The 27,570-nt window shown below is 49.1% G+C and overlaps 1 protein-coding gene across 11 annotated transcripts in view; it reads right to left on the bottom strand.

Annotated features, from left to right (window-relative positions):
* ACSF3 (acyl-CoA synthetase family member 3) overlaps positions 1-27,270 on the bottom strand; it is a 46,866-nt gene extending 19,596 nt beyond the window's left edge. For 3 of the 11 annotated variants that reach the window (XR_011559899.1, XR_011559898.1, XM_070761804.1), the window contains exons 1-6: positions 24,476-24,556; positions 22,066-22,793; positions 21,519-21,674; positions 14,018-14,172; positions 12,276-12,421; positions 8,188-8,300 (exon numbers count right to left, since the gene is read on the bottom strand). Coding sequence is in view for 7 of the 11 variants with exons in the window: in XM_070761804.1 (XP_070617905.1) it covers positions 8,188-8,300; positions 12,276-12,421; positions 14,018-14,172; positions 21,519-21,674; positions 22,066-22,764 (1,269 nt within the window). In the remaining 4 variants the exon portion in view is untranslated. Of the gene's footprint in view, positions 1-8,187; positions 8,301-12,275; positions 12,422-14,017; positions 14,173-21,518; positions 21,675-22,065; positions 22,997-24,176; positions 24,194-24,475; positions 24,615-26,795 lie in introns of those variants that run through there. The other 8 variants (XM_070761806.1, XM_070761805.1, XM_070761801.1 and 5 more) reach the window with 8 other exon arrangements.
* Positions 27,271-27,570: the final 300 nt, after the last annotated feature.

Here is a 27,570-nt window from a genome sequence, read left to right on the forward strand (position 1 = left end):
CAGGGGAGACATGATAGCAGCCTTCCAATATCTCAGGGGTTGCCACAAAGAAAGAGTCAGGCTATTTTCCAAAGCACCTGAGGGTGGAACAAGAAGCAATGGGTGGAAACTAAACAAGGAGAGAAGTAACTTAGAACTAAGGAGAAATGTCCCGACAGTCAGAACAGTTAACCAGTGGAACAGAAGTTGCCTCCAGAACTTGTGAATGCCCCAACACTGGAAGTTTTTAAGAAGATGTGGGATAACCATCTGTCTGAAGTAGAGGTCCCTTCCAACTCTGTTGTTGTTGTTGTTGTTGTTGTTGTTATTATTATTATTATTATTATTAAGAGAGAGATAAAGGGGATATCATTGGAGGAGGGCTTCGTTCTCTTGTAGCTGTGCTCCCTTGGATACTTCGCTTGCCCAGGGAGGTGGGGGGGGGAGAAAGGGCAGAGGGGAGTACAGGAAGCCTTTGTGGGCGATTGTTCACCTAGGGGAAAACACAACAGACCCCACAGGGCAGCCTCCTTAAGCCTGAAGCCGGCTTTCCCCCCCTCCAACGAAGGGCTGGCTCTGCAGCCGGCTCCGTGCTCTTCTCTCCTTCCAAATCTCCAAGGCCCCTTTCGTTGATGCACCGGATCTAACTTACAAGCAGCTGCTGGGAGCATCAGACGGCTAATTGCACAGACACCCTGTTCTCCAAATGCCACATTTTACTGCACATTTTAGCTGCTTTAATGCGTTCGAGCAACTTTAACACCGAGGCGCGGCTTGTGCCCTGGAAGGCCGGCCCTGGGTAGCTTTCCGGTGCAAAACAGATCCAGCAAATGGAGCTGGCTAGGCCGGCCGGTGCGCCAGATAAGATGGCATTCGCCACGCGTGGAAATAAAGGGAAAGGAAATGCAACCGATTATAAAATGGGTCTTTCAATGCTTCATTTTTTCTCCACCTCTCTATTAGCAGGCGGTCTCGGTAGGGGGGGCTACCGAGGGAGGGGAGAGCCAGTCCCTCCTGACACCCCCTCCCCTCCCAAGGGGACCCAAAGGCTCCGGGTTCTTTTGCTTGCGGGGAATTTCTAAGGATCCCCAAGGGTCACAGAGGACTCAGGTTCAGCCCGTGGGGAAGGGCGACGTCCTCAGCCAAGAGGCACATCAATCAGAAATTTATTCAATAAATGTGTATGGCCACCCATCTCACAAAGGGGCCTCTGGGTGTTTTAACGATTAGGAACAGATTGGAAACAGGAAAAAAACACCCCAATTTCCCCCCCAACATCAATACCTAGCAGAGCTGTCAGAAAAACCTCCAGGATGAGGCTGAGAAAGACCCAGAAGGTTCATAGAGACATAGAAGACTGACGGCAGAAAAAGACCTCATGGTCCATCTACTCTGCCCTTATACTATTTCCTGTATTTTATCTTAGGATGGATCTGTGTTTATCCCAGATTCAGTCACTGTAGATGGACCAACCACGTCTGCTGGAAGTTTGTTCCAAGCATCTTCCTCCTCCTCCTCCCAATTTAAGGGGGAGTTTATCAAGGGCAGCAGCGAGTGTCTGACTCCATTGTGGGGGAGTTAGCAAAGCCCCCCCCCCTGCCCAAAATCCAGAGGGGCCGTTGCCCCCCTCCAAAGATGGCCCTGTGCTTCAGGGGAGAGTTAAGCCTGGACGGTTTTTGTGGCCGCCACCCGCAGGCTCTGCCCAAGGAAGGCCAAAGTGAGAACGTTAATCTGGCCGGAGGGAGCTCGTCGTAAACACCGCAGCTGTTTCCCTCCACCATCACCAGTAGCGGCAGCAGGCGGAGAGAGCCATAAAATTTAATTTTTCAAGAGGCTCTTTCCACAAAAGGCTTTTTCCTCCTCCTCCTCCTCCACCACCATCCCTGCCGCTGGTTAAAAATGCAAAGGGTTTGCGCGGCTGGTTTATATTTGCAATTAAATAATTACCTGAATCAAGATACTTAAGGAATAGGAGGAAGTTTCCTCTTGGCAGAGAAGAAGGGGGGGGTGTTAACGGGGGGGGGAGCCCCCTCACTTCTGCTCCGTCTATCTGCATAAATGAATCATTTTATTAATCCATCTGCTGAACAAAAATCAGAAATCTGAATAAACAATTTTTAATCAGAGGGAGGGGGAAACCCACCCAGTGGGGAGCGCTTAATTGGTGGCCCCCTCCTGGCTTACACGGCCAGATGACACAGGCCACACCGCATGCTCCTCCGAGACCCTCTCCACATCCACCAGCAAATCCCCCCCCCCCTCAATTCCTACTCTCAGCTCTGAGACTGAGCAGTAAAAAGAGAGTCAGGCCTCACCTCCATAGTGAGTTTTCTCTCTGCACCCCAAATGTCCAGAGGCTGTTTTTCTGAGATGCTCATAAACATGGAGACAGGGGTCAAGGCAAAGCATTCACCACACCATATGCAGCCACGGTCACTAACATGGGGGGAAGGGGGATCAAAGGTCAGCGTTTTGGAGAAGGCAGCCAGTCAGTGGTCAAGTGGAGAGAAATCCCACCTGCCAGGAGGAATTGGGGAGGATTCTGGGAGAGCGGTTATTTATTCATTAATTAATTAATTAATTAATTAATTAATTAATTAATTAATTAATTCATTCATTCATTCATTCATTCATTCATTCGATTTTTATGCCGCCCTTCTCCTTAGACTCAGGGCGGCTTACAACATGTTAGCAATAGCACTTTTGAACAGAGCCAGCAATAGTGCCCCCACAATCCGGGTCCTCATTTTACCCACCTCGGAAGGATGGAAGGCTGAGTCAACCTTGAGCCGGTGGTGAGATTTGAACCGCTGACCTTCAGATCTACAAGTCAGCTTCAGTGGCCTGCAGTACAACACTCTACCTGCTGCGCCACCCCCGGTTATGCAGGGCATTCCTTCTTGTTCCTTCCACCCATTTTCCAAGGGTTTTTTATTTTAATGATCACATTTTGCTCAACCCACCGAGTTCCTTAAGCTGCTTCTGGGCTTGGATGCCTCAAGCTTCAACTCGGCAAACTTCTGCCACCCTGAGGTTTTGCAAACTTTAGCTCCTTCTACAGGGTGACAGCAATGGGAATTTGATAAAAACCATTTCTGGCCTTCTTGGACAGCTCTCCTGCCCGGGCCAGGTGACTTGGCCTGCCTTGACCACACAGGACAATCAGCTAGCTCTCCTCCATGGGCCAATCTAGGAAGTCCAGAAAGCCTTTCTGGTAAAGTTGTTCCCCAAAACAAAGCAGGTCCGTTTTCTCCCCTTTCCTTTCCTCGCCCAAAACACACTGTTCTTTTTGTCTAGGCCAGCAACGCTGGCTGGGGAATTCTGGGAGTTGAAGTCCGCACATCTTCCAACGGCCAAGGTTGAGAAACACTGGTCTCTGCCTGTCGCAGCCGTTTCTGCATGAGAGCAAAGAGCCGCTCGCTCACTCGCTCGTGCTGGCAAAGATGCACCAGCCAGGCATCAGGTAGCAATAAACTTTTAATTGCCGTCTATTGCTGGGAGTGAAGTGCTCAGCAGCACACTGCCCATCTCCTAGGCAACCTGGTCCCACAGACCCTCTTGTAATTAAAAATTCCCCCCTCGACTCCCTTCCAAGCCAGCGAGCGGCATTATCTCTGCTCCAAGCGGTGTGTCCTGCAGCAGGGCTGCAGAAGGCAACTGGGAAGCTGGGTCTGCCCCCCTCCCCATCCCTCCCCAATTAGAGAGGAGGCCGATTTGGGGCTCCTTGGGGAGACAACGAGGAGACGGAGCAGGAGGAGGGGCAAAAGTCGCCCCCAGCCCAGCCCTGGCTGTCATCCGCAAAAGCCACGTTTCGCATCTGGCTTTGCAATGCCGACTTTTCATAAAGGAGCCTGGGAATAATGCAATCAGCTCAGTCTTCATTTTGGAAAGCTTCGTATTTTGAAGTGAGAGGAGAAGCACGTAAGGGAAGGACGGCACAGCGGAAGGAAGGAAGCACAGCAGGTTTTAAAAACGGGGCTCAGTTTGCAAATCTCTGCCTATCTAAGTTTCCTATTTACATGCGTCATGGCTAAACCTTCGTTTTCTCAAAAGCACATGAGGAATCCCGAGATAAGTATGAGGAATATGCATTTCACAAGAAGAAGCCCCCTCAACCTTTACACGTGGGATGCTGGAGGGATAAACAACCATTCAGACATATTATACTGGAGACATACTGGATGGATTGAACCACTATCCAGTTACAAAGAGTGGACTGATTCCCCCAGGGCTTTCTTGAAGCAGAGGGCAGAACACTCGCCTTCAGCCTTCCTCCTTTCCTTCTCTCCCTCCCTCCTTCCTTTTCTTTCTCTCTCTTCCTCCCTCCCTCCAAGAGGAGATCTAATCAGATCTGGGTCTTTTTAGCATTTTCTTGATCAGACAAGAGCAGCAAATGTTGCCACCTGCAGTGACATTCCACACTTAAAATCAGTGAAGCTGTTTACAACCTCTGGCCAGGACGTCTGGATGCTCTACAATGTACCAACAAAGCCTCAGAGGAGAACCTCAAACAGAGGGCAAAAGGAGGTGGGCTACCTTCATGATTTATGAAACGACTGGATGGAAATTTATCTTGAGCCAGATCAACTCAAGTATGGTGTTGCTAGCTTGGGCTGGCAGTAGCAAGTTGTGAGGAGAGGGAGGAGGAGGAGGAGAGGAAGAATGAGAAGGAGGAGGAGAAGGAGGAGGAAGAAGAAGGGCAAAAGAAGGAGGAGGAGGAAGAGGAAGAAGAAGAGCAAAAGAAGGAGGAAGAGGAAGAAGATTAAGACAAAGAAGAAGGGCAAAAGAAGGAGGAGGAAGAAGAAGATGAAGATGAAGAAGATGAAGAAGAAGAAGAAGAAGAAGAAGAAAGAAAGAAGAAGGGTAAAGGAAGGAGGAGGAAGAGAAGAAGAGAAAAAAAAAGGAGGAGGAGGGAGAGGAGACCACCACGTCCTCCCTCTGCTGCCTTCTTTAAAAAGGAGCTCGCATGTAGCGGTTCCATCAACCCAGTGAGCAAAACCAGCTTTCATCAGAAGACAATATTTGTAACTGTGGAGTCCTGGACATTCTCCGAGCTGATTGTTTGCTTGCAAACGTTTCATTACCCAACCAGGTAACATCACTCGGGAACAATACTGAGGATGCTGCTGAATCGCCCGCCAGCAACCAACCAACCGGGACTCCCAGTTTTATCTCCTGAGACCGACCGCCTGCCATGGCCCAGGGTTTGTCCCTCCAAACCTGAGGGTCTTTTCCCTTCTCCTGGAGGGAGGCGTATTCAGAAGAAGCTGGAGCTCCCAAGCTGAGCAGGAGGGCAAGGAGTTTTCTTCAGCCCCATTTGAGAGAGGGGGGAGGAGGAGGAGGAGGAGGTCAGAAGGAAGCTGCTGCCCCATGCAATCCTTGGGGGAGGGGCAGATGTCCATGGGACGGAGGAGGAGCCCCTACTCTTCCCAGGAATTCTCCCCGGCTGCAGCCAGCAAAGCGAGACAGCTCCGGCACCACTGACCTCCCTTTGAGGAGGAAGAGTCCTGACATATATAATCTCTGGCAACATTAATTTAGGACACTTGCTCCTGGGCCGCCTGACTTCCCATCTTCCAGCTGCAGATTAATCGTAAATCTTGTAAATTGCACCGAGGCACTTTGGAAACAAAGGCCAAGGAGTTCAGAGCGCTTCCAATCATTAATTTTGGAGGCAGATTGTATTTTAACGGGGGTTGAGAGAGCATAATTTTTACTACAGAAACATAGAAGACTGACGGCAGAAAAAGACCCCATGGTCCATCTAGTCTGCCCTTATACTATTTCCTGTATTTTATCTCAGGATGGATCTAGGTTTATCCCAGGCATGTTTAAATTCAGTTCCTGTGGATTTACCAACCACGTCTGCTGGAATTTTTTATTATTATTATTATTATTATTATTATTATTATTATTATTATTATTATTATTATTATTATTATTAATTAGATTTGTAAGCCGCCCCTCTCCCCAGACTCGGAGAGCATCTACTACTCTTGATATATTTTTACTACTACGATATATTACATTTTTAGCCATATTTAGCCACATATTTAGCCATATTAATTGGATTTTTAGATATGTTGTTCTGATATGTTGTGAGCCACCCCGAGTCCTCGGAGAGGAGCGGCATGCAAATCCAATTAATAATAATAATAATAATAATAATAATAATAATAATAATTATTATTATTATTATTATTATTATTATTATTATTTTAAATATGTTTAGGTATGTATATGTTGTTTGCTTTTTTAAATATGATAGGGTTTTATGTGCTTTTTAATATTAGATTTGTTTCACTGGAATATTGTTTTTATTATTGTTGTGAGCCGCCCCAAGTCTTCGGAGAGGGGCGGCATACAAATCTAATAAATTGAATAGAATAATAATAATAATAATAATAATAATAATAATAATAATAATAATAATAATAATAATAATATTTGAAAGAAACTGTTGTCCTTTATATGAAACACACATCATGTGAAGTTAAGGGGGTCATCCAAAATCTCTTTTCCAGGTCCTCTGAGCAGGGCCTTCCCACCCAAAGTGAAAGGGGCCCAGCTGAGGCCTCTTTCTACGCCTCCTCTTTTAGGCAAGGCGTCAAAACGATTCTATTCTTTCACCCTGCCGGCTGGCAAAAATACCGTAATCTCTATTGCTGCTTTAATCTTCTCTTATTTCTGCTGGCTGAATCATCTTTGATTATTGGCTTTCAGTCAAGTGTGGACTTTATTATTATTATTATTATGAATAATTTTCTTCCAGGACGTAGGCTGCCTTGAAGACCTGCAAACTGAAAAGCTCCCTTTCAAGCGTTAACGATTTATGTAATAAAGATTAAGGCCATTTTGCCCCCAGCAAGGTCAGCCTGGCGGAGAGCGAGGAAGGAGGAGTGAATGCTGCCTCCAAGCTAAGGGGGCCCAGACCCTTCTGACCACTCAAATGACCCAGGAAAGCAGGCAGCGTCTTACAGGAAAGGGCAGGGACAGAAGAGGACGGTCGTTCCACTCCATACAAGGATTACTGGGCCCTCCCTGGGCAGGAAGTGGGGAAGCCCCCTGGAAAGGGGCATCAGCTGGATAATTGGATCAGCGCCTGGCAAGGGCCACAGAGACATTCATGGGCCAGCCAAGGGGGGCCGGTCTTGCCTCTCTGACCGATGCGACTCACGGGAAGAAAAAGAAGTGACATCAAGAGTTACAGAATATGGAAGCGGAAGGAGCATTTGTTAGAAGGCTTTTTGGTGTAGAGCAGGGGGTTCTCCGCCTGGGGGCTGGGACCCCTTTGGGGGTCAAATGACCATTTCACAGGGATCACCTAAGGCCCTGGGGGGAAAAAACAAATTTCCCCTGGTGTTAGTAACTAAAGCTTCTATTCTGGGACCTTGGAACATATTTTTACCATCTGACCAATCAGGCGTTGACAGTGGGGGTGTCCCTCTGACCTTCCAGCCAATCAGCTTCAAGCTCCGTTGGGAGAATTGGCACTAGACTTATGGTTGGGGGTCACCACAACATGAGGAACTGTATTGAGGGGTCGCGGTATTAGAAAGGTTGAGAACCACAGGTCTAGAGCAAGACATGGTGAAGACTTCCAGGAGAGCAAAGTGGGGTCTACCCTATCTTGGGGGCCTGAGCTGGAGAGGCTCAAAATGGAGCAGGTGTGCGTGTGTGTGTGTGTGTCTTCAACACACAAATCGCATCTGGTTCAACTCGCTTCTTCCCTCTCAGTTGCAAGAAGCGGGCAATCCCAGTGGCCGGTTAGGTCCCACAGAGTTGGCCTTCCCCGGGTCCCATCGACGAAACAATGTCGTCTGGCAGGACCCAGGGGAAGAGCCTTCTCTGTGGCGGCCTTGACCCTCTGGAACCAACTCCCCCCGGAGATTAGGATTGCCCCCACCCTCCTTGCCTTTCGCAAACTCCTTAAAACCCACCTCTGTCGTCAGGCATGGGGAATTTGATTCCCATGGGCCGTTCTGTTTTATGTATGATTGCTTTTTATATTAAGGGTTTTTAAAATTGTTTTAATCATTGGATTTGTACTGTTTTATGTGGTGAGCCGTTCTGAGTCTCTGGAGAAGGGCGGCATGCAAATCTAATAAATAATAATAATAATATGGCTGGCTGCAAGGGAGCCCCAACTGGCCCTCGGGGCCTTCTCTCCTCCCCGCTTTCATCCTTCAGGGCCGCCCACTGAATTACCGTGGTGCCCATCTCGTCCCCTTCGGCATGGATGCAGAACGCAGAGTCATCCTTGGTCCAGTTTCCAGTGGCGATGCGCACCTTGACCCCGGGCAGCGGAGTCCCGACCGATCCTGGGAAAGAGAAAAGGGGGAGGAAGGGGAAGCTGATGAAAAGAGCCACACGGGAAGCAACAAGTCGTGAGACCATAAGAAGAGCCCTGATGAATCAGGCCAAAGCCCATCAAGTCCAGCATTCTGTGTCACACAGTGGCCCCCCCAATTGTCCATGGGGATCTTGAGCAGAAAGAGAAGGCAAGACCCTCCCTTTCCCTTGAACCCCCAACAAATGGGACCCAAGGGAACCCTGCCTGTCCAGTGGGGGAAAGCCCAACAGGACACAAGCCATCGGGGCTGTCCAGCAGGTGAGAGTGATGGAGTCCCAGGTCGTTGGTGCAAACACACCTGAAGGACAGCTCCCGTCCTTACCCTCTGGATTGCGCTGCGCGAATGAGCAGCCCAGGAAGGCTCCCAGCATCTGAGGAGAGTGCTGGGCTTGACCCAGATGCCTCCAATGCCAATTATAAAGAGGGGCGTCTTTCAGGACATTTATGACCAGGTTGCAATGACGGTTTGTGCTCCAATGGCAGCACAGCAACTTAATTATGACAAGGGGGAGAGAACCCTGCTGTCTAGGAGGCTGCCCCGCCCGCCCCACCCCACCAAAGGGGAGAAAAGCAGGCAGCCTTTGGTGGTCTCATTCAGACCCCTCCCTAAAAGAAGCTTCAGAGGGAGCTGGCTTATTGCTTCCCTCCCACCCACCCAAATGACAAGTCTCTGGAAGCGGAGGGCTCTAAAATGCTGGGAAGCGCAGACAATGTTAATTATAGTCATACCAGTACGACAGTGCAATTAAAAGTCTTTGTGTGAAGACAATAACTCTGGCTTTTGGGGCTCGAGTGACATTTAAAAATTAAGTCTGCCTGGGTAACAGTCGGAGGGTCCAATGCGGCTCCTGGGTGATGGAAGTGGAGGTGGGGGAGGGGAGCCACGGGGACTCAAAAGCAGCTGAAGAGTTAAAGGATAATTCTGGAGCAGCCTCTGTCTCTTTCCCACTCCTGGCATTTAACCAGGGAGCCGGGGAGAAACCACCGCTGCCCCCGCCACTGAAGAGATCTTGGACATTTGTCAAACGGGCTCTCCACCACCGTCATCCCGAGACAGGCAGCTGTCAGTGCCAGGAGTGACCCTATTAACCGCCCGGTTCCTCCTCTGTTTAAGTTAGTTGTCAGCCTTTCCCCGATACATCTAATTGGCCCTGGGCTCTGGGTCCTCTGGTGTCGGGGGAGACCGGCCGGGATGCTGTTACGCATGGCAATGTCCTGGGAGACTTGAAACAGGCCCCACGCACTCTGGCTGTCAACCGTCGGCAGTGGAGTCTCCTCTCTAGGAGCTATTAGCCACCTCTGATCTAAACCTCCAATTAAAGTGGTGATTAGGCCCAGCGAGGCATTCACTGCCCATGAATTATTCATCTCCCTTCACAGTAACAACACCGAGGGGGATTCGGGGAGAGGGAGGGGAGGGGGGGAGGGAAGGGCTGCAGAAAACAGAAGCATTTGAAGCAGGGGTTTAACCATCTGCAATCAAAACATTTCTCTCTCTCTCTCTGCCTCTCCCGAAGCGAAAGCTCTCCCGCACCCAGATCTCAGCACCTTGACAGAAGGGGGGGGGGGATGAGGCCCTTGCTGAGGACCAGGAGGATCCCGTTTGTGTGTGTGGGGGGGGGAAGCCAGGTAAAGGGAGAGGTCTCTGCAAGGGCAAAAGACCCATTTGGAGAGAGGAAAAGTAGAGCAAGCGATGGTGGTGATTCGAAAGGCTGCAATGCCCAGGCAGGGGCCACAAGGCTCGAAAGCTCCAGGGATGGGGGCCGTAGATCTTGGGGTGTCTGCAGAGGACAATTGGAAAAAGCCAAGATGAATTTTTGCTTCTTTCTTTTCTTTGTTAGAGGGCAACTAGCATAAAAGTAATGGTAAGAAATATACAAGAAATTGACTTTAAGGATATATGGAGAATATGGAAGCACTATGGCCTAAATGATTAGATGCGATTAGAAAAGAAGCAGCCTAAATTATTATTATTATTATTATTATTATTATTATTATTATTATTATTATTTATTATTTAGATTTGTATGCCGCCCCTCTCCGTAGACTCGTGTTAGTTAATAGCTTTTCAAATATATATAAGAAATTTGTCTAACTATTCTTGTCCAGATGTCAAATGTAAAGGAGGCAGCATTGGTTGGGGTATGAACACCGAATTTAAAATAAATAAATTATTGTAATGTATTTCAAGATTGATGGTATGTTATTTTGCATATGTGATTGGAGTGAAAAAATTAAAAAAAATCCTTTGACAAAAAAAGCCAGGATGGCAGCTGCACTGGTGCAATCAAATCTCTGCGCATGCCGCTCCCATTGAAAACAGGAGGACTTTCCACTGCCCTGCGATGGCTACCTTAGGAGCTTTTTCACCTATGGCCCCCTCTGTGTGGGCCTGTCTGCACCACAGAGAGAAGCCAACGAAAGCCGGAGCGTGGCCCCTCTGCCGGGTTCAAAGGGCACGGCAGACGGGGCCAGGCAAACCTCCTCCACCTGCCTTCCCTACTCAACAGCCGGCAGAGGTAGCTGTCCAGTGCTGAAGCTCCTGGGTCTCCAGATGGCCTTGGATTCCTCCTCCTCCCCCCAGGAGGCTCCCTTTATGTCCTCCTGCCAAAGGGGAGGGGTGTGTGTGAGGGAGGGCCCTTGCTATCTAACCCAAACACCTTAAGAGTGCAAATCGTGTTTGCCGCAGCAGCACACGTCTCCGAGATTCAGTTTATCACCAAACTCCACTTGGGGTTTTGCCCTCCGTCAGAAATACCTCCAGGCAGAGAAGCAGAGACCGTTATCTGCCTCGGGGGATTTTTGTCTTTTTGAAGGGGAGAAACACAAGTCGGGTTCAGTGACCAACTGAACGTTTTCAGGGGATTCACAGGTAATGTAGCTCAGGCCAGCCTGGCTCACCTGGAAAAGACCCCCTGCCTGAGCAGGCTCAGTCTTGAGACAGACCCGAGGATTTGGGGGGGGGGGGGGGGAGCATGGTACAAGGGAGGGAAGTATCCCCTTTGCATATAAAAGGCCGAGGCTTCAGTCCACCCAACCCGCCAAGCGGCCAAGCCAGACTCTATCCAAATATAAAGGCCTGCCTGTCCAGCTCTCTCCCCAAATGTCTCTGGGAAACTCACAAAGGGGATGAGGGGCTCATTTCCCTCGCTGCCTTTTCCCCCAGAAAGGGTCTTGCAGCAGAAGACAGGACTGAAGGGCTGGTCAACAGGTGGGCTTCAGAGATTAGGACTGGCCCCACCCTCCTCGCCTTTCGTAAGTTGTTAAAAACTCATCTTTGCCACCAGGCATGGGGAAATTAACACACACACACACCCAATTGTCAAGGTTGGTGTATGGTTTGATTGGATTGTGTGATTATTTTATTACAAGGGTTTTAAATTGTATTTTTTTAAAATTGGATTTCTACAATGTTTATGTTGTTGTGAGCTGTCCTGAGTCTTTGGAGAGGGGTGGCATACAAATCTAATAAATTATTATTATTATTATTATTATTATTATTATTATTATTATTATTATTATTATTCCTGTTACAAAGATTGTATGTTCTTAATTTCGGGGGGGGGGGGGGGGGGCTTTACTCTTCCAATCTTCCATGTTCCCTGCTTTGCCCTCTGGAGCAGTGTTTCCCAACCTTGGCAACTGGAAGATATTTGGACTTCAACTCCCAGAATTCCCCAGCCAGTGAATGCTGGGAGATGAAGTCCAGATATCTTCCAGTTGCCAGGGTTGGGAAACACTGCTCTAGAGACAGGAGCAAAAGGACAGCCTCTAGGCCAGGATCACCAAGGAGGAGCACTGAGGGGCCCTGTCTTCAAACCCTCCACCCAGGTTCTGCTCGTGCCCATGTGCTGCTCTTCTTTGCACGCTTCCAATGCGCAGGATGGAACACGATGCCCACCGGAGCTTGGGAGCCGCTTGCAAACTCTCTCCGGAGCCTCACCTGGAACCCGGGGCCCGTGCAGGGGGTTGGAGAGGGCCATCCCGATCTCGGTCATCCCGTATCTCTCCAAGAGGACGTGTCCCGTCAGGCTCTTCCATTTCTCGAGGACCGGCACTGGGAGGGCCGAGGAGCCCGATACCATCAGCCTGAAAGCGGAAGGACCAGGGGGTTGGGGGAGAGTGTTGCGCACGAGGACGGTCACCCCACTAGCTAGCCACAGTTTAACCACTATACCTAATTGAAGTCTTCAATGAAAAAACACTGCAGCAGGCTTTCTTGTAAAAACATATTTTACTTTTCTTCTTAGCAAAATGCTTCTCTAAACAAGCTATCACAAACTATCATACACGACTATTACATCCACCACTGCAACCACCCACAAAGCACTAAATCACCAATTCACAAATCACTAACCACTATAACAAACCACCCAGCACAAAACACTCTATAACAAACCACACCTGTGCATGGGTGTCACTCCTTATATATAGGTTACAGCCAATCAGGTTCCAGCACAATTAGCAAACCCATGATTACATACTGGCTTATGGCGAGGGCTGGACTCCTGCCAGAAGAGAACGCGGGCTCTGCACTTCCATCCTGGAATCCGCAGAAACATGACAGATGGTTGTGAGCCAAGGAGGAGGAAGCGGTGAGCCTGGATCAATCTGCCCTCAGAGAGTCAGCAGGGCAGGCGGGGGACCAGCTCCAGTCTTCCAGGAGACATCCTCTCTCACCGCCCGGCTGGGCCCTTTAGCCTCTAAAGCCTGGGGGACTCTCGGAAACAAGGTCACTGTGTGGCAGACTGCTTGTGGGAGGAGGGTGTCCAAATACTCTCCCCTCCCCAAAGCATCTTGGGAGGAGGCGTAAAGCATCAGTTGTTTGTTTGTCAAGTGGTGGCATACACAGATATAACTATGTTTATATACATGATACTAGTAAAGGAGAAACATTAGGACAAGGGGCAGAAGGCACGCTGGGGCACTTATGCATGCCCCTTATTGACCTCTTAGGAATCGGGAGAGGTCAACAGTGGACAGTCTAAAAGGGTAAAGTTTTGAGGGTCAGGAGATGATACTACAGAGTCTGGTAGTGAGTTCCAGGCATCAACTACTCGGTTACTAAAGTCGTATTTACTGCAGTCGAGTTTAGAGCGATTTACTTTGAGTTTGTATCTGTTGTGTGCTCGTGTGTTGTTGTGGTTGAAACTGAAGTAGTTGTTGACAGGAAGGATGTTGAGCCCCAAGGCTCCCTCCCTGCACCGCCCTCTCTAACCCGAGATCTGTTTCCTATTTATTCCCACAACTCCAAAACTGACCATAAGAAGCAATCGCTGTCGGTTAAAAACATTGATGCTAACCGTGTTGGAAAGCCCAGGCTCTGGCCTCGCTCTGAAAGACAGCAGTCCTGACACCAGGCAGATGGCTGACAAGGAAAAGGCTGGAAGGAACAGTCTCCAGGGACGGGTCAGTGAGTGTAGGAGGAGGCAGCCCAACCCACCCACGTTCTAAGCCCTTTGGGTTAGAACCCAGCGTGTTTCCTAGGCTGCCTTGGATTGAACCCACTTTTTCTCCAGCTGGGCCAGGCGTTCTGGGGAAAATGGGGTTAATTCCAGGCTCCCTGACTGCAGGATGTTCTCCAAGTGCTCGGAGAAGAGCAGGTGGGGAGGGGACGGAGGAAGGGCTGGGTCCGGGGAAGAGAGGTCCTGCTCCGCCGGAATGGGGCACGAGGGGCTGACCTACCGGATATGGTCCTGGCAGATGGCGTGGAGGAAGTCCCGGACGCGCGGCTGAGAGAAGTGCTGCTCGTAGTGGGCAATCAGTTTGCTGTAGATGGTGGGCACTGCCATGAAGACGTTGACCCGGGGGGCCTGGAGGCTCAGGAGGGCTTCCCAGACCTGGAAGGGAGGGAGGGGGAACGGCGGATTCACAACCTGCCCTGAGAAGAAGACTCCTGCACCTGTGGGAGCCCCCTCTGCCCAACGGCCCACGCAAGGTGCTCTGCGTGGCTCGGAGCTTGTGGCTCTGCCCCAGGCAGGACCTCGAGGGGGTGGGGGGCTGGAGAGCCAACAGAGGGAGCACCAAGTCCTCCGGGAGCCAAACCATAAGCTGCCACTCAGCCGCAGCGCCCAATGACAGGCACAGGCAGAATCAAACCTCCCCCTCCAGCCAGATCAATGGGGCCTCCCCAAGCTGTCAGCCGAGCCATGAATATTGAAGCTTGGCTAATTCTCCCCCCCTCTGCCACCGGGAGAAGGGAAAAAATCCTATGAATAAATAAAGGACGGTCTTGGCTCTGTTATGGCAGCCTCTTCCACCCTGTGGCTGACAAATGTATTTCCTAACAACTCGTGACACCTGGGGGCCTTCCCACCTTCCCTGGCACCCAGCGCCCAGGCGCAGAGACGCTTGCCAGGGGCAGAAGGAAGGCCCGGAGGCCGGCATGGCTGCTTCCTCCACGCCCACTGCCCAAGCCCCCCACCCTGTGCTTAGTTCCTGTGGGAGGTTGTTTCTCTCCGTACATGTGCAATAAAAAATAGACTCAGTGCCTAAAGTAATAATACATAATATTTCTTTGTTACATTAAACAATCAAAAAGAAAGTCTAAATATCTTAAATTACACTTTTTACTATAAAGTGATTTGCTCTTCTCTGCTAAATTAATTAAAGCTAACTTCTCATCCAACATATATCCTCTACAAATAACGATATTATGAAATCTGTTCCCTTATATCCCCTTTTCTATCTATATTAAAACATAGATATCTTTACTCAATATCCCATTTCATCCTTTCACCTCTGTGTTAAATCCTTATCTGTTGCTGCCACCCAGCCTTATTTCGTCACCCGGGTCTTTAATATAAAATTAAACCATTATATTTCTTTAAAAGTGATTTAAAAATAATTATTTCTCAGTTATTTTTAGATTCCAACCATTGATAGAACTTTCCCCAGATTTTATAATAACCGCACTCTTCTTTATCTTTAAGCTTAAAGGGGAGCAAATCTTGACTCAAATCGTGATGGCGTGAGATCAGCCGAAGCATCGGTGGAGAGAAAAAAGGAGGGTCAAAGATGCCAGGCACAGCAGTGAAGAGCTGGGCTGCCTGAAAGAGGAGGAGGAGGAGGAAGAAGAAGAAGAAGGGGAGAACAGGGGGCCTCCTCTAAGACCCTCAGTCCCTCAACGGATTTGAGCTGAGAGTGAAGGCTCACCATCGCATCTGTGGGAGCCACTGTCTGCCCAACAAGAGCCTTTCCAGCTGAAATGCTGGCAATGCTACTACTACTACTAATAATAATAATAAATGTGTATTTATAATGCCCTTTTAAGAAAGGGCACAACAGCAAGCCGTATACAACTACCAAAGACAGACAGTAGCCAATACTGTACACACACTTAACTAAACATAAAGGAATTGTGTCACTTATGTGTGTTAACAATGTTGTGCATTTTATATTGTGGTCCAAGGCAGTTCCTCTTCACTCAAGGCAGCCCAGACAAGCCAAAAGGTTGGTTTTATTTACTTATTAAATTTATTGGCCTCCTGTCTCTGCTCTAGAGAAGGAGCTAGCTGGGGAGTTCTGGAAGTGGAAATCCTCGCACATTAAACATTATCAAGTTTGGAAAACTACTGCTCTGAATGCTTCCCCGTTAATCCAGGCAGCTAAGGCTCCCTTGACGCAAGCACCCCAGCTGAGCAGTGCCACCAGGGAACAGCAGGACCCCCAGTGCCCTCCCAGCCTCGGAGCCTGGCCTGCGGAGGCCCCTTGATGCTGCCGCCTTCCGTCAGTCCACTGACTGTTGTCTCCACTTGCTTGGGGCACCGTGACTTGACTTAGAAGAGCAGCCAATTCAAGTCAAATGCCCACAGAGCGGACAAAACCATGGAGACCCACCTGGCGGCCAAGTCCAGTGGTCAGTGGAGGGGCAGGGAGGGCCTCCAGAGAAGCAGGCTTGTCCACCCTGAAGACAATAAACATGGCTGCTGGGCTAGTTGGTTGGATGCCCAGGTGCGCCTAGAGAGGGTCACCAGGGGTCCTTGCACCTGCCAGGCACCTGGTCCACCTGGGCGCCTCCCTCCATGGGGGCTCTCGCTCTGTGCTGGACCCTCAGACTCCTTCTGGGCTCGGTTCTAATCACATCTTCCTCTGTCCGCTTCGTTCTGTCTATCCGTGTTGGGGGCTCCCTCCGCTGCTGAAGGCCTCTTCCAAAGGCGCAAACAGCCTCAGGAATCTAACAAAATATGACAGGCTCCAGCTTCCTATTTTTCCCCCTTAATAATCTCTCCCTCCCTCCTTCCTTCCCGACTCCACTTCTGACATCAAAAGGCATTACTCCGCAGCAGAGGCTGACCACCAACGGCAGCTCTGGCCAGAAGGAAAGGGAAACAATAACTTTGCGCCCCCCCCCCCCCTCCAAGTGGGGATTTGAGAAACAGGGCATGTGTAATCTGCTGCGGGCGACGGCCCCTCGAATGCCAGCGTCCCCCTCCGAGCACTAGAATCAATTGAATGGAGACGGGGAGGGGGATGAGGGGTGGGGGAGGACATGCATAACTTTCTCCGAGAACAGTCACATTTGGAGGGAGCCCGGAGGAAATCAAGTTTTTGCTCACCCACTATGACAATGGCAATATTGCTATTGTCATAATTAGATTGAAGACATGAAATAGCTGATATGAATTGATATTCTTTATTGTTTTGAAGAGAAGTAGGTTTGGATTTTTTCCTCTTAAAGGGCAGCTTTATTATAGTGAGGGTTAAAAAACATGAAGAAGTAAGTACACTGTTTAAAAAGAATAAAGGGAGCCCTCCAAGAACCCACCCTAGATCTGAATGGATGAACTATTCTCATTGAATCCTTTGTTCTGTAGGAAGTTGAATGGGCTGACAATAAGGTGTGAAATTGATGGTCAATCAGTGTCGCTTCCTAAGTGGACAGTTTGATTTCACAGAAGTTGGGTTTACTTGGAGTTATATTGTGTTGTTTAAGAGTTCCCTTTACTTTTTTTTTGAGCAGTGGCCTGGATTGACTGGAAAAAAAGCATGTAACCAATAGAAATTTTGATCATTTCCCAACCTTCCTTTTGGCCATGCTCCACCTAAGCATCTCTCAAATCCTGATGACCCCACTTCTCCCCGTGACATATAGTTCTTACTGTTCCAAAAGTGAACTACTCACATGGAGGAAGCCTGAAAGGCCTTTAATTTGGTTTAAACAAGGTTCCCTTTGCCCCCATTAAAAATCAAATGGCCCCCCTGTGGAGCGTGCACCCACCCCATGTTGGGAACCAGGGCATTATTTACAGGACCCTCTCCTGCCCCACACCTCTCGGAAACCTCTAAGAGCACCCAGAGTTGGCCTCCTCCAGGTCCCATCGACTAAGCAATGCAGGTTGGCGGGACCACAGGGGAGGGCCTTCTCTGTGGCCGCCCCAGCTCTATGGAATCAACTCCCCCCCCCCCAAATGTCCATAATGCTCCCACCCTACTGGCTTTCCGCAAGGCCATGAAGACCTGGCTGTGCTGGCAGGCCTGGAGGAGGTGGGGGGGGCTTGAATCAACCACTCTCATGGCCAAATTGTATGAATGTCATGTATGCATGTTGACGTGCTTGTCTACTATGGGTTCTAGTTAAGGTTTTATAGTTTAGATTTTATATTTGACTTCTTTTTATTGTTTTTGTAATTTATATTGTTGTGAATCGCCCTGAGTCCTTCGAGATTGGGCAGCATAGAAGTCGAATAAAGAGATAAAGAGAGGGAGAGAGATAGATACAGAGATAGATAGATGTAGAGATAGATAGATAGATAGATAGATAAGATTGATAGATTAGATAGATAGATAGATAGATAGATAGATAGATAGATAGATAGATAGATAGATAGATAGATAGATAGATAGATAGATAAGATTGATAGATTAGATAGATAGTGTTGTGGTGAGCTCTGGCCCAGCTCCTGCCCCAAGGACTGTGGATGTGGGGGAGACATCCACATGCTGCAGGCCTGTTTTGCCCCTGGTGGAATCTGCTGATGAAGGCTCCTCTGACCAAGAAGACATGAGTGACAGGGAGGAGAGTGGGGCAGACACCTCAGAAGGAGATCAATTCTCTAGCTCCTCCTTGGATTCAGAACAAGAGTTAATGATACAGCCAGGCATGCGGAGAGCGATGCATAGGCAGCAACAAGTGAGAGATTATTATCAAAGAAAATGAGGCCACCTGTGGTTGGGTGGGGCTGTGGTCATTAGTGAGGCTGCTATAAAGAGCAGCCTGTGGGTTTGGCCATTGTGGAGGATTATCTGATCGTTGTGTTTCCTGCCTTGCTGACTCCGACCTTTGTGTGCTGATTTTCCCCCGCTTTGAAACTAAACCAGGACAAAGTGTGTTTCACTTTGTGAAAGAAGGACTTTGAATTGCCTCACAGCTGCAAGCTAAGTATCTCAGAACTGATAAGGGACTTGTACAAATGACCAGTTTGTTTGGAGACGAGTGCTCTTTGCTATACCAAAAGAGGGCTTCGTTTAAGAGATTTTTCATTATAAAGAACATTGTTTTGGATTTTCAAAGCTGTGTGTGTCTGAAATTTGTACCTGTGAATTTTTGGGAGGATTCTACCAAAGAGCCCGACAGAACAGATAGATAGACAGACAGACAGACCGATCCTCTGGCTGCTTCTAACAGATTCCTGGACATGGCGCAAGGAAAACAAGGCCGGGATAACCGAAGGCCTGGCCGCATTTGACCCTGCACCGAATACGGTAGGCCAGTGACCGAACTGGTTCCCCCACCGGTATCTATAACCAGAGGGCCATGCTGCGAATGAAGTAACCTAATGAAGACTGTAATAATAAAGTATTTATTGCACATAATGAAGTGCTGGTGATTAGAAAGGCCTGGGCGTGTTGCTGCTGCTGCTGCTGCGGTTTCTCCTGAGCCGGTGCCAGCATCACTCAAAGCAGATTCAGTGGCAGCCGCCGCCGCTTGAGAAGCTCGTCCCGACTTTGCTTTGATTGACGTGTCGGCCATCAAAGCTGCAGCTCCTTTATATCACTCTGTAATTGACTGCTCTCTCGAGGTGCCGAGAAAGCAGAAACACAAAAGGCTGAAGGAAAACCCAGGGCTCCTCCGGAGAAATCCTCCCGTGAAACACAACCGCCGTGCGGAGAGCCAATTTGGGAAGCAAAGGGCACTTTGTAAATAGGCAGGAATTTAAAGGCAGCTTGTGTTAAGCACAACAAGGAAGCACAATTTGCCCTCCTGCACTCCCTTTGTCACAGCAATGAAAACACTTTCCTGCTCCCTGGGGGAGGGGGGGAGGCTCTTAGACAAATAATGACAGGGGAAAGAGTAAACAACGACAAGGCAACACAAAGCCTCTCCGGACGGAGGGAAAAGGGGCAGGCGGCTGGTCTCTCGCCATTCTCACACCAAGAAGCTGGTCCAGCAAAGGTCCTTCTGGAGAGATGCCCACGCTTGCCCTCAATTGGCACAGCCCTGGGGTGTGTTTGTGTGTGTGTGTGTGTCTGAATCAGCCAAGCCACGACTCATAGAATCCCAGGGCTGGAGGGGACCCCAGGGGTCTTCTAGTCCAACCCCTCCCAAAGCAGGGATACGTAGGTCCACCCCAGGCCAGTGATGGCAAACCTATTGCACAACTGCCACAGGTGCCACATGGAGCCATATCTCCGAGTCTACGGAGAGGGGCGGCATACAAATCTAAATAATAATAATAATAATAATAATAATAATAATAATAATAATATCTGCTGGCACATGAACCATTCCCCTGATTTGACTCTGCTTGTGCCTGTCAGCTCCAAAGTGCGTGTGTGTGCCGGCCAGCTGATTTTTGGCTCTCACCGTGGCTCTGGGAGGGTGTTTTTGGCTTCCACAGAGCCTCCAGGGAGATGGGGAAGGGCGTTTTTACCCTCCCACAGCTCCAGGGAAGCCTTTGGAGCTTGGGGAGGACAAAACACGGGCCAACTGGGCCCACCAGAAGTTGGGAAACAGGCCGTTTTTGGCTTCCAGAGGGCCTCCGGGGGGGTGAGGGAAGGTGTTTTTGCCCTCCCCAGGCGGTGAATTATGGGTGTGGGCACTCATGCCCCAATGAGCTTCTGAACCAACACGTCAACACAAACAGTAACCCTGGCTGAGAGGTGATGAATGACAGGAGGGCGGTTCTGGCTACGCCTATAACTGCTAGGATTTTCACCTGGTATTTTCCCTTGGCAGATGCGTGGCCCCTCCCTTTTGGTCAAGGTCGAGACAGGCTTCCAGGCACGAACATCCCGGTCAAATTCCCGACTCTCGGCACCCTTCCCGCAAGCAGTTCCCAACAACGGAGCTGCTGTGTTGTGCCTTTCATCTGCTTTCCTGGGGCTCCCTCTGAGATCAAGTGGATGCATCAAAGCTCCATCCAGTCCTGGAGCCAGAATCTCAGCATCTGGCACAAGGGTTGTGTTGCTGCCGCAGCGGGAGACCCACCGACCCAAAGGAGATGCGGGGGAGACCAGCTGGCCATAGTTCCCTCTAAGCTGAGCAGTGAGCAATCGCTCACTTAAAAATCACCATCAACTCAGAGTTTTCCAAACCTGCCCAGAAGCCGAGAGGGAAAGAGTAAGAGGGAAGGAGAGAGAGAGGAAGAGAGAGAAACAGATAGAAAAAAGAGAGGAAGGAAAAGAGAAAGAAAAAGAATGGGAGTAAGGAAGAGAGAAAGAAAATCAAAATCTAGTTTGCAACTAGCTCAACTATTTAAGTGGCATTTTGATATTGATAGAGTTGCCCTATTATGAGCTCACTGTTATAGACACACAGTACAGTATTTTATTTTGAAATTCTCTCAGGCAAAACAGGGTGGGTTTTTTATTTGTTTGATTGTTTATTTATTTATTTATTATTTCTGTGTCGCCCAGTCCCGAAGGGACTGCCGCTCAGACACTATACTTTTCCGCCCACCCCCCAAAAAAATTAGAGGGAACACTGCAGCTGGCAACAAATTCAGAGCCCCATTGACTGCAAGAGGCAAATCACCCACTTCCCTGACAACCTGGTAAGACCTAAAACCCACTTAGAGAGTCTCTTCCCTTTTCCTATTTAAAAACAAAAAAATCACACACCATCAAAGGCAAACATACCCTGACCCACTGCTACAGAAACGCTCCATCGGGGGGAAAAGGCCAAATTTCCGCTCTTTGCAACTTGGAGAGAGGGAAGCAGCCCCTTCCGTTCCACCCCACTTACCTTTTCTGCATTAAACTCGGGCATCATGATGCAGGTGGCCCCCACCCAGAGGGGGCACAAGAGTTTGTTGACCACCCCATGGACATGATGCAAGGGCAGGACGTGCAGAATGACATCCTCGTTTGTCCAGGCCCATTTCTCAACCAGCCCGGTTATCTGCAAGGGGAAAAAAGCAATGTACAGAACTAAGGGGAAAAGCAGGATTCCACAGACCGCAGATTGTTTCCAACACAATTGTGACCTCCTGGATTGTAACCAGAGGGGGGCTGCTAAGATGGAACAATGACGTGTGCTCGCCCCCGTGGCTCTGAGTGCTAGCGGAGTCCAGCGCAATTACGCTACTACACTGGGGCAGGTACCCACAGGCGTTTTCGTGTGCGATTTTGCTACCTGCCCAAGTGCAGTAGCGTCATTGCGCTGGACTTTGGTAGCACTCAGAGCCCCGGGGGGTGAGCACACGCCACTGTTCCACCTTAGCAGCCTCCCTCTGATTGTAACTCACAAATCTTAACTGGGCCCCAGAAAAGAAGACCAACCATCCACTCACCATCGCATGGACATTCTGGTGACTGCTTAGGACCCCTTTGGGCCTTCCCGTGGTCCCACTGGTGTAGATTATCATGGCCCCCCTGTTCTCCCACTCTGAAATGGGGCAACCGGCATCTCCAGGGGATCCATCTGTTCCCCCTTCCCACTTCCCAGACCGGGGAAGCGAGAGCACGGGCACCCCCAGTTTCTCAGCCACAGGGGTCACTTTCTCCTCAAACTCTTCCTCAGCCAGCAGAAGGCCACTCTGAGAGTCCTGGAAGACGTACTCCAGTTCCGATACAGGATGCTTTTGGTACAGAGGCACCGCGATAGCGCCACTCATCCAGGAAGCCCACTGAGCCACGACGTAGGAAGCATCGTTGGGGCACAGGAAGGAAATCCTCTCGCCCTTCAGGTCCCCGTCTGCGTTTCCAAGGGCCTTGCAGATTTTCCGAGAGAGGCAAAGACTTCGAGCGTACAAATCTTTGTAGGTGTGTCCTCCTCTTTGGTCAATGATGGCCACCTTGTCTCCAAAGGCTGATGCTCTGGTGAAGACGGGGGCAACTTTTCTATAAGCCGATATGCACCTGATGGGCAGCTTTATGAAAGCACAGAAATTCGTTCGGAGGCTGAAACAGTCCCGTCCCAGAAGAGGCCGACAACACGCAAAAACACAGGTCAAGCGCCTCTTATTAAAATGCAGGCAGGAGCCTAACATTTTCTCTTATTCTTTTATCCAAAGTAGTGCTGGAAAAAAGGGAAGACAAAAACTAAAATGAATCCAAACACTAGAAAAGAGATACAACACATAGGGAGTGGAATCTGTTTTCTTCTACAATAAATATTGAGGCAATAATGCAAGACCCATTATTGGAAGAATTGTAAAGACACAGGGAGCCAATATTAAAAATTTTCTTCATGTATTTGTAAAACCACAAAATCACACATCCGACATCTTAAAGCCTACATTAACTGAAGGAACCATATATAGGCCTGTTTGCAGAGAGTTGATGAATATATAGTACTATTTCCAAATGGCTCAATATTACAATACAGCTCACACTAACTAAACTTCTGGCTGCATTATGGAAGAAGGTATAGTCTTGCTCCAAAAACATAACTTTGACCAGCTATGTACAAAGCACCCAAACCTTTCTTTTTCTTTCTCTTCTAAGCTAGATGCGTCAATCTTCCCGAGTTCTCAATGCCCACTGTAAGAAGTTGCTTGTATTTAGAAAAAGCTTTTAACCAAATATACTGTTAAAAACACTTCCAAGGGCAGCATTTTTCCTTTATTTCATTTCACGTTTTCTTCCCTGGAAGCACGGTTGTTGTTGTTGTGTTTCAATTTTTTAAAAAACCAACACTGTGCTTTTGTGCGTGAGCCTGGCTGTGAACAAAAACTAAAACCATGTTTACATTTGAGGCCTCCCAAAACAGTTTCTGGCTGATGGAGGCAGAGGTGGCAACCATTACAATAGGTGAGACAAGTTGCTGCACTTGAGTGATGGGTTGGGCTGCTCCTGGCGCCCGAAGGGGGTGTGCCTGCTTTGAGATGCCTGTCTGGCAAGGGACCTAGAAGACCTCCAAAGTCCCTTCCACCTCTATTCTGATGGATGGACTGAAGAACTTCTGAACGCAACTTCTGCTCCACTGATGGCTCTCTCGGAGGTGAAATCTCTCTTGACCTCTGGATTGTGGGATGAAGGAGGAGGATAGAGCCTCGGTGGTGCAGTGGTTAGAGTGCAGTCCTGCAAGCTACTTCTACTGATCACCGACTGCCAGCAGTTTGGCAGACAGAATCTCAGCAGGCTCCAGGTGGACTCAGCCTTCCATCCTTCCCAGGTGGGTCAAATGAAGACACAGATTGTTGGGGGAAAGAGGCTGACCTTGTAAACCCCTTAGAGAGGTCTGGAAAGCACTGGAAAGCGGCATATAAGTTTAAATGTTATTGCTATTACTATTGCAATCCCTCCCTCCCTCCCAATGGTTAGAATACAGTACTGCAAGCTAACTCTGTCCACTGCCAGGAGTTCAATCCTGACCAATTCCAAGTTGACTCAGCCTTCCCTCCTTCCCAGGTGGGTCAAGCGAGGACCGAGATTGTTTGGGTGGGTGGGGGAGTCTGACTCTGTAAACCGCTTAGAGGGGGCTGGAAAAGCTCTATGAAGCGGTATATAAGTCCGGATGACGTGGAAACTCCGCCGTAACCTCCCGGGGGGGCCGGATTCGCCCCTCCAGGGCAGGAAGAGAGGGACCACTCCCCGCTTCTCAACCCGCCGCCCCCAAGACCGGTCCGAGAGGGGACGGGCCCCCTTCCCGCGGGTCGCTCTCTCTTCCCGCCCCCCGACACGCGCCGGACTACACGCCCCACCGCCCACTGCCTCGGCCGCCCCCCGCCCCGCCTGCCCTCCGCCCGCCCGCCTCACCGCAGGGAAGGGGGGCCGCCACCGGGCACGCGGCCTACCGGGTCCGTCCGCGAATGGCGTCCCCCCGGGAACGAGAGCGCGCCGCACCAGTTCCGGCCGCGACGTGAGGTCATTCGCCCTCCCTCGGCCTCCTGACGTCAAAAGAGCATTCTGTGACGTCTGCCTCTTGCGTCATCGGTGCCAGGACTACAGAGCGGGCGGGGCTCGGGGGTGCTCTCCCTGGCCTGGCTCGGGAATGCCCTGACTTGACCCTGGGGCTCCACGGGAAGGAACCCCTTCTCCTCTCTTGCCTGCCTTCTTCCCCTTGGCCCCTTCCGCAAGATGGGGGCACTTCAAGTCCCAAAATGCTGAGAGTAGAAATGTGCACATTTTAAAGTCATCAAACTTTAAAAACTTTAATATACAACAATCACACCCACCCACACACACACACACACAGTATATAGAAATATATGTATGGAGAGAGAGAGACATGATACATAGGTAGGTAGATAGACAGACTAGATAGATAGATAGATAGATAGATAGATAGATAGATAGATAGATAGATAGATAGATAGATAGATAGATAGATAGATAGATAGATAGATAGATAGATAGATAGATAGATAGGACAGACAGATAGATAGATTTGATAGATTAGATTAGATAGGTGGGTGGGTGGGTGGGTAGGTAGATGGATGAAAGGATGGATGGATGGATTATCTATCTGATATAGAAAGACAGAGAGAGAGAAATAGAGATATATTGAAAAGCTTTGGCTCTCAAGCAGGGTTGCAACCATTCAGTCCTGAAAGTCATTATTTCTGTTTGCTTCAACTGCCACTTACAGTGTGGCAAAACCTAAACATTTTCAGAGGACAATATTCTCTTGAACTCTATAGCTAAAAGATGAGATTTGATAACTGACAATGTAAATGGATTCTCCTTGCTTTTACTATGGCCCAAATGTAATATTGCAACATTGGGAAGATAAAAGCAAAGGCCCTTTCAACTGATGGACTTGTTACCTATGCGTGGAGACATAGATTGTGTACAATGTAAAGTGAAATATAGAGCATGTTTATATAAAATAAAAGTGTTTAAAATATTTATATGAATGCATTAGAAATTAAAATGTACAGATAGTACCTGAATAATATTTACATTAGATAAGTATATAAAATTGTAATAATTCTACAGTGATATACTGTACTTTCTCATTTTCTTTTTTCTGTTGTATTCACTTTTTAAAGCACTGTGTACATGTAATTTTTGTATGTGTTTGCATTACAATTATCTTTGTTTTGTTTCTTTTTCTAATATTTTTAAAGCCATTAAAAAACAAATAACTAGCACCGTTGGACACCCTGTCTTCTTCTTTCGCTGATTGCTCATGCACCACTTTCAGGGTGAAGAGTTTTTGCAGACCATTGGCCAGGAAACCTTGCAACAATCTTCCCCCGCCTGCCATCTTACGCACCCCGTATCCCAGCTTTCATTTCATCAAGGCCCTCACCCCCGTCAATGTCTAGACTCCAGCCGCTGGTGGAAGAAGAGAACAGCTTGTAACCCTGACTCTGACCGAGACCCCCAAGGCTCCGAAATGGAAGCGCCAATTAAGCAGCCCCAAGAGGCTTCCGCCAGAAAGAAAGACCCCGCGATCTTTAAGTCAATGTCACGATTCCCCCCAGCCTCCCAAAGGGAGGGAAGCTGCCTAATAGATTGGAGCCAACTTTGGTTCATCTTCACCTTTGCCTCCACAACCAAAAGAATTTCCCACTCTAGGTTAAAGAGGGAAGGTCACACCTCCAAACACCCTGCAAAGCCCAAAGGCTGAGCAGGTTAGGGAATGCAGCCCTCCTGCCTTAGCCTTTCAGCAAAAATTGTTACTGCTACACTGTGGGTGCGGCTTATTTTGTGGGAGTGGCTTCCTGGGCATGTGACCAGGTGGGAGTGGCTTGACGATCATGTGACTGGGGGTGGCTTAAAGGTCATGTGACTGGCTTAAAGGTGGCCAACTTGACGTCACTCAAGTCAAGGGTTTGGGTTAAGGTGCCTGGCCTCTCCTGGCCTCAAAGAGACACAATTTCCCCATCTATTTTCTATTACTGAACATCCAAAATATACTCTTTAATTCTATGTATATATGCCATATGTGTATAAAGATATTACACACAGGCACACAAAAATATTCATTATCTACTACGTAAAGTGTATGTACACACACACACGCACAGCTCTTCTAAAATTATACAAATTCAACCTCATTGACTGCGATAGGAAAAACAGACCCAGAGCCCAGAAGGGAAAATAAGAAAATAATTCAATTTTTTTCTACCGGTTCTGTGTTCCTAACCGTATTCGTGGGAGCCCATCGCTGCCTTCCAGACATCCTTGTTTTTATCTCCAGCCTTTTCTGGACTCCGTGATGGGGGAAGAGTGGCAACTGAACGATCTCCAGAGTGCTGAGGGCAGCCGATTGCACCTTCTGCTCCATTAAACCCCCGAGGGAATCTCTCTCTCTCTCTGGCAGCTGTTTGGAGACCCAGCACACGCAAGTTCCATTAAGGAGACCTTCCTCTCTGGGTCACTGGCCATCGGGAAGCTGGCAGGAAAACAAAGGCTGCTGAGGAAGAAGGCACCATCCATCTCCTACACACACACACATACACACACATTCTGGGACTTGGGGAGCAAAGGGCCTGCAAATGACAAAGGCTCAGGCTTCTTCAGACAGGCTGACGGATCAGCTGAACGTCATTGTCGGAAGCCTCCTTGAAGGGAGGGCGTTCTGCATAGCCGTGGCCTGCAGCATCTGAGGAGGATTTGTAAGGGCTATGGGGGGGAGGGAGATCCCAGAACAGGCCAACTGACCCTCCTCCGCTCCAGCACAATCTCTCTCCCAGAAGACCATGGGACTTCCCAAGGCAGGAAGTCCCACGGATGAAAAGAGTCTCCCTCTCTTCCGAGCAGCTCCCACTGGGCTGTGCTTCCCTTGGGAAATCTTAGCAGGGAGCTGGTGGGGAGGGGCCAGAAAGGGCGGGGGTCCTTGAGGCAGCCCAGATCTCAACGTTTGGGGTGGGAGCAGTGATGGGCTCCTACGGGGACGGACA

Source organism: Erythrolamprus reginae, chromosome 9 (genome assembly GCF_031021105.1).
Source record: "Erythrolamprus reginae isolate rEryReg1 chromosome 9, rEryReg1.hap1, whole genome shotgun sequence".
NCBI lineage: Eukaryota > Metazoa > Chordata > Lepidosauria > Squamata > Dipsadidae > Erythrolamprus > Erythrolamprus reginae.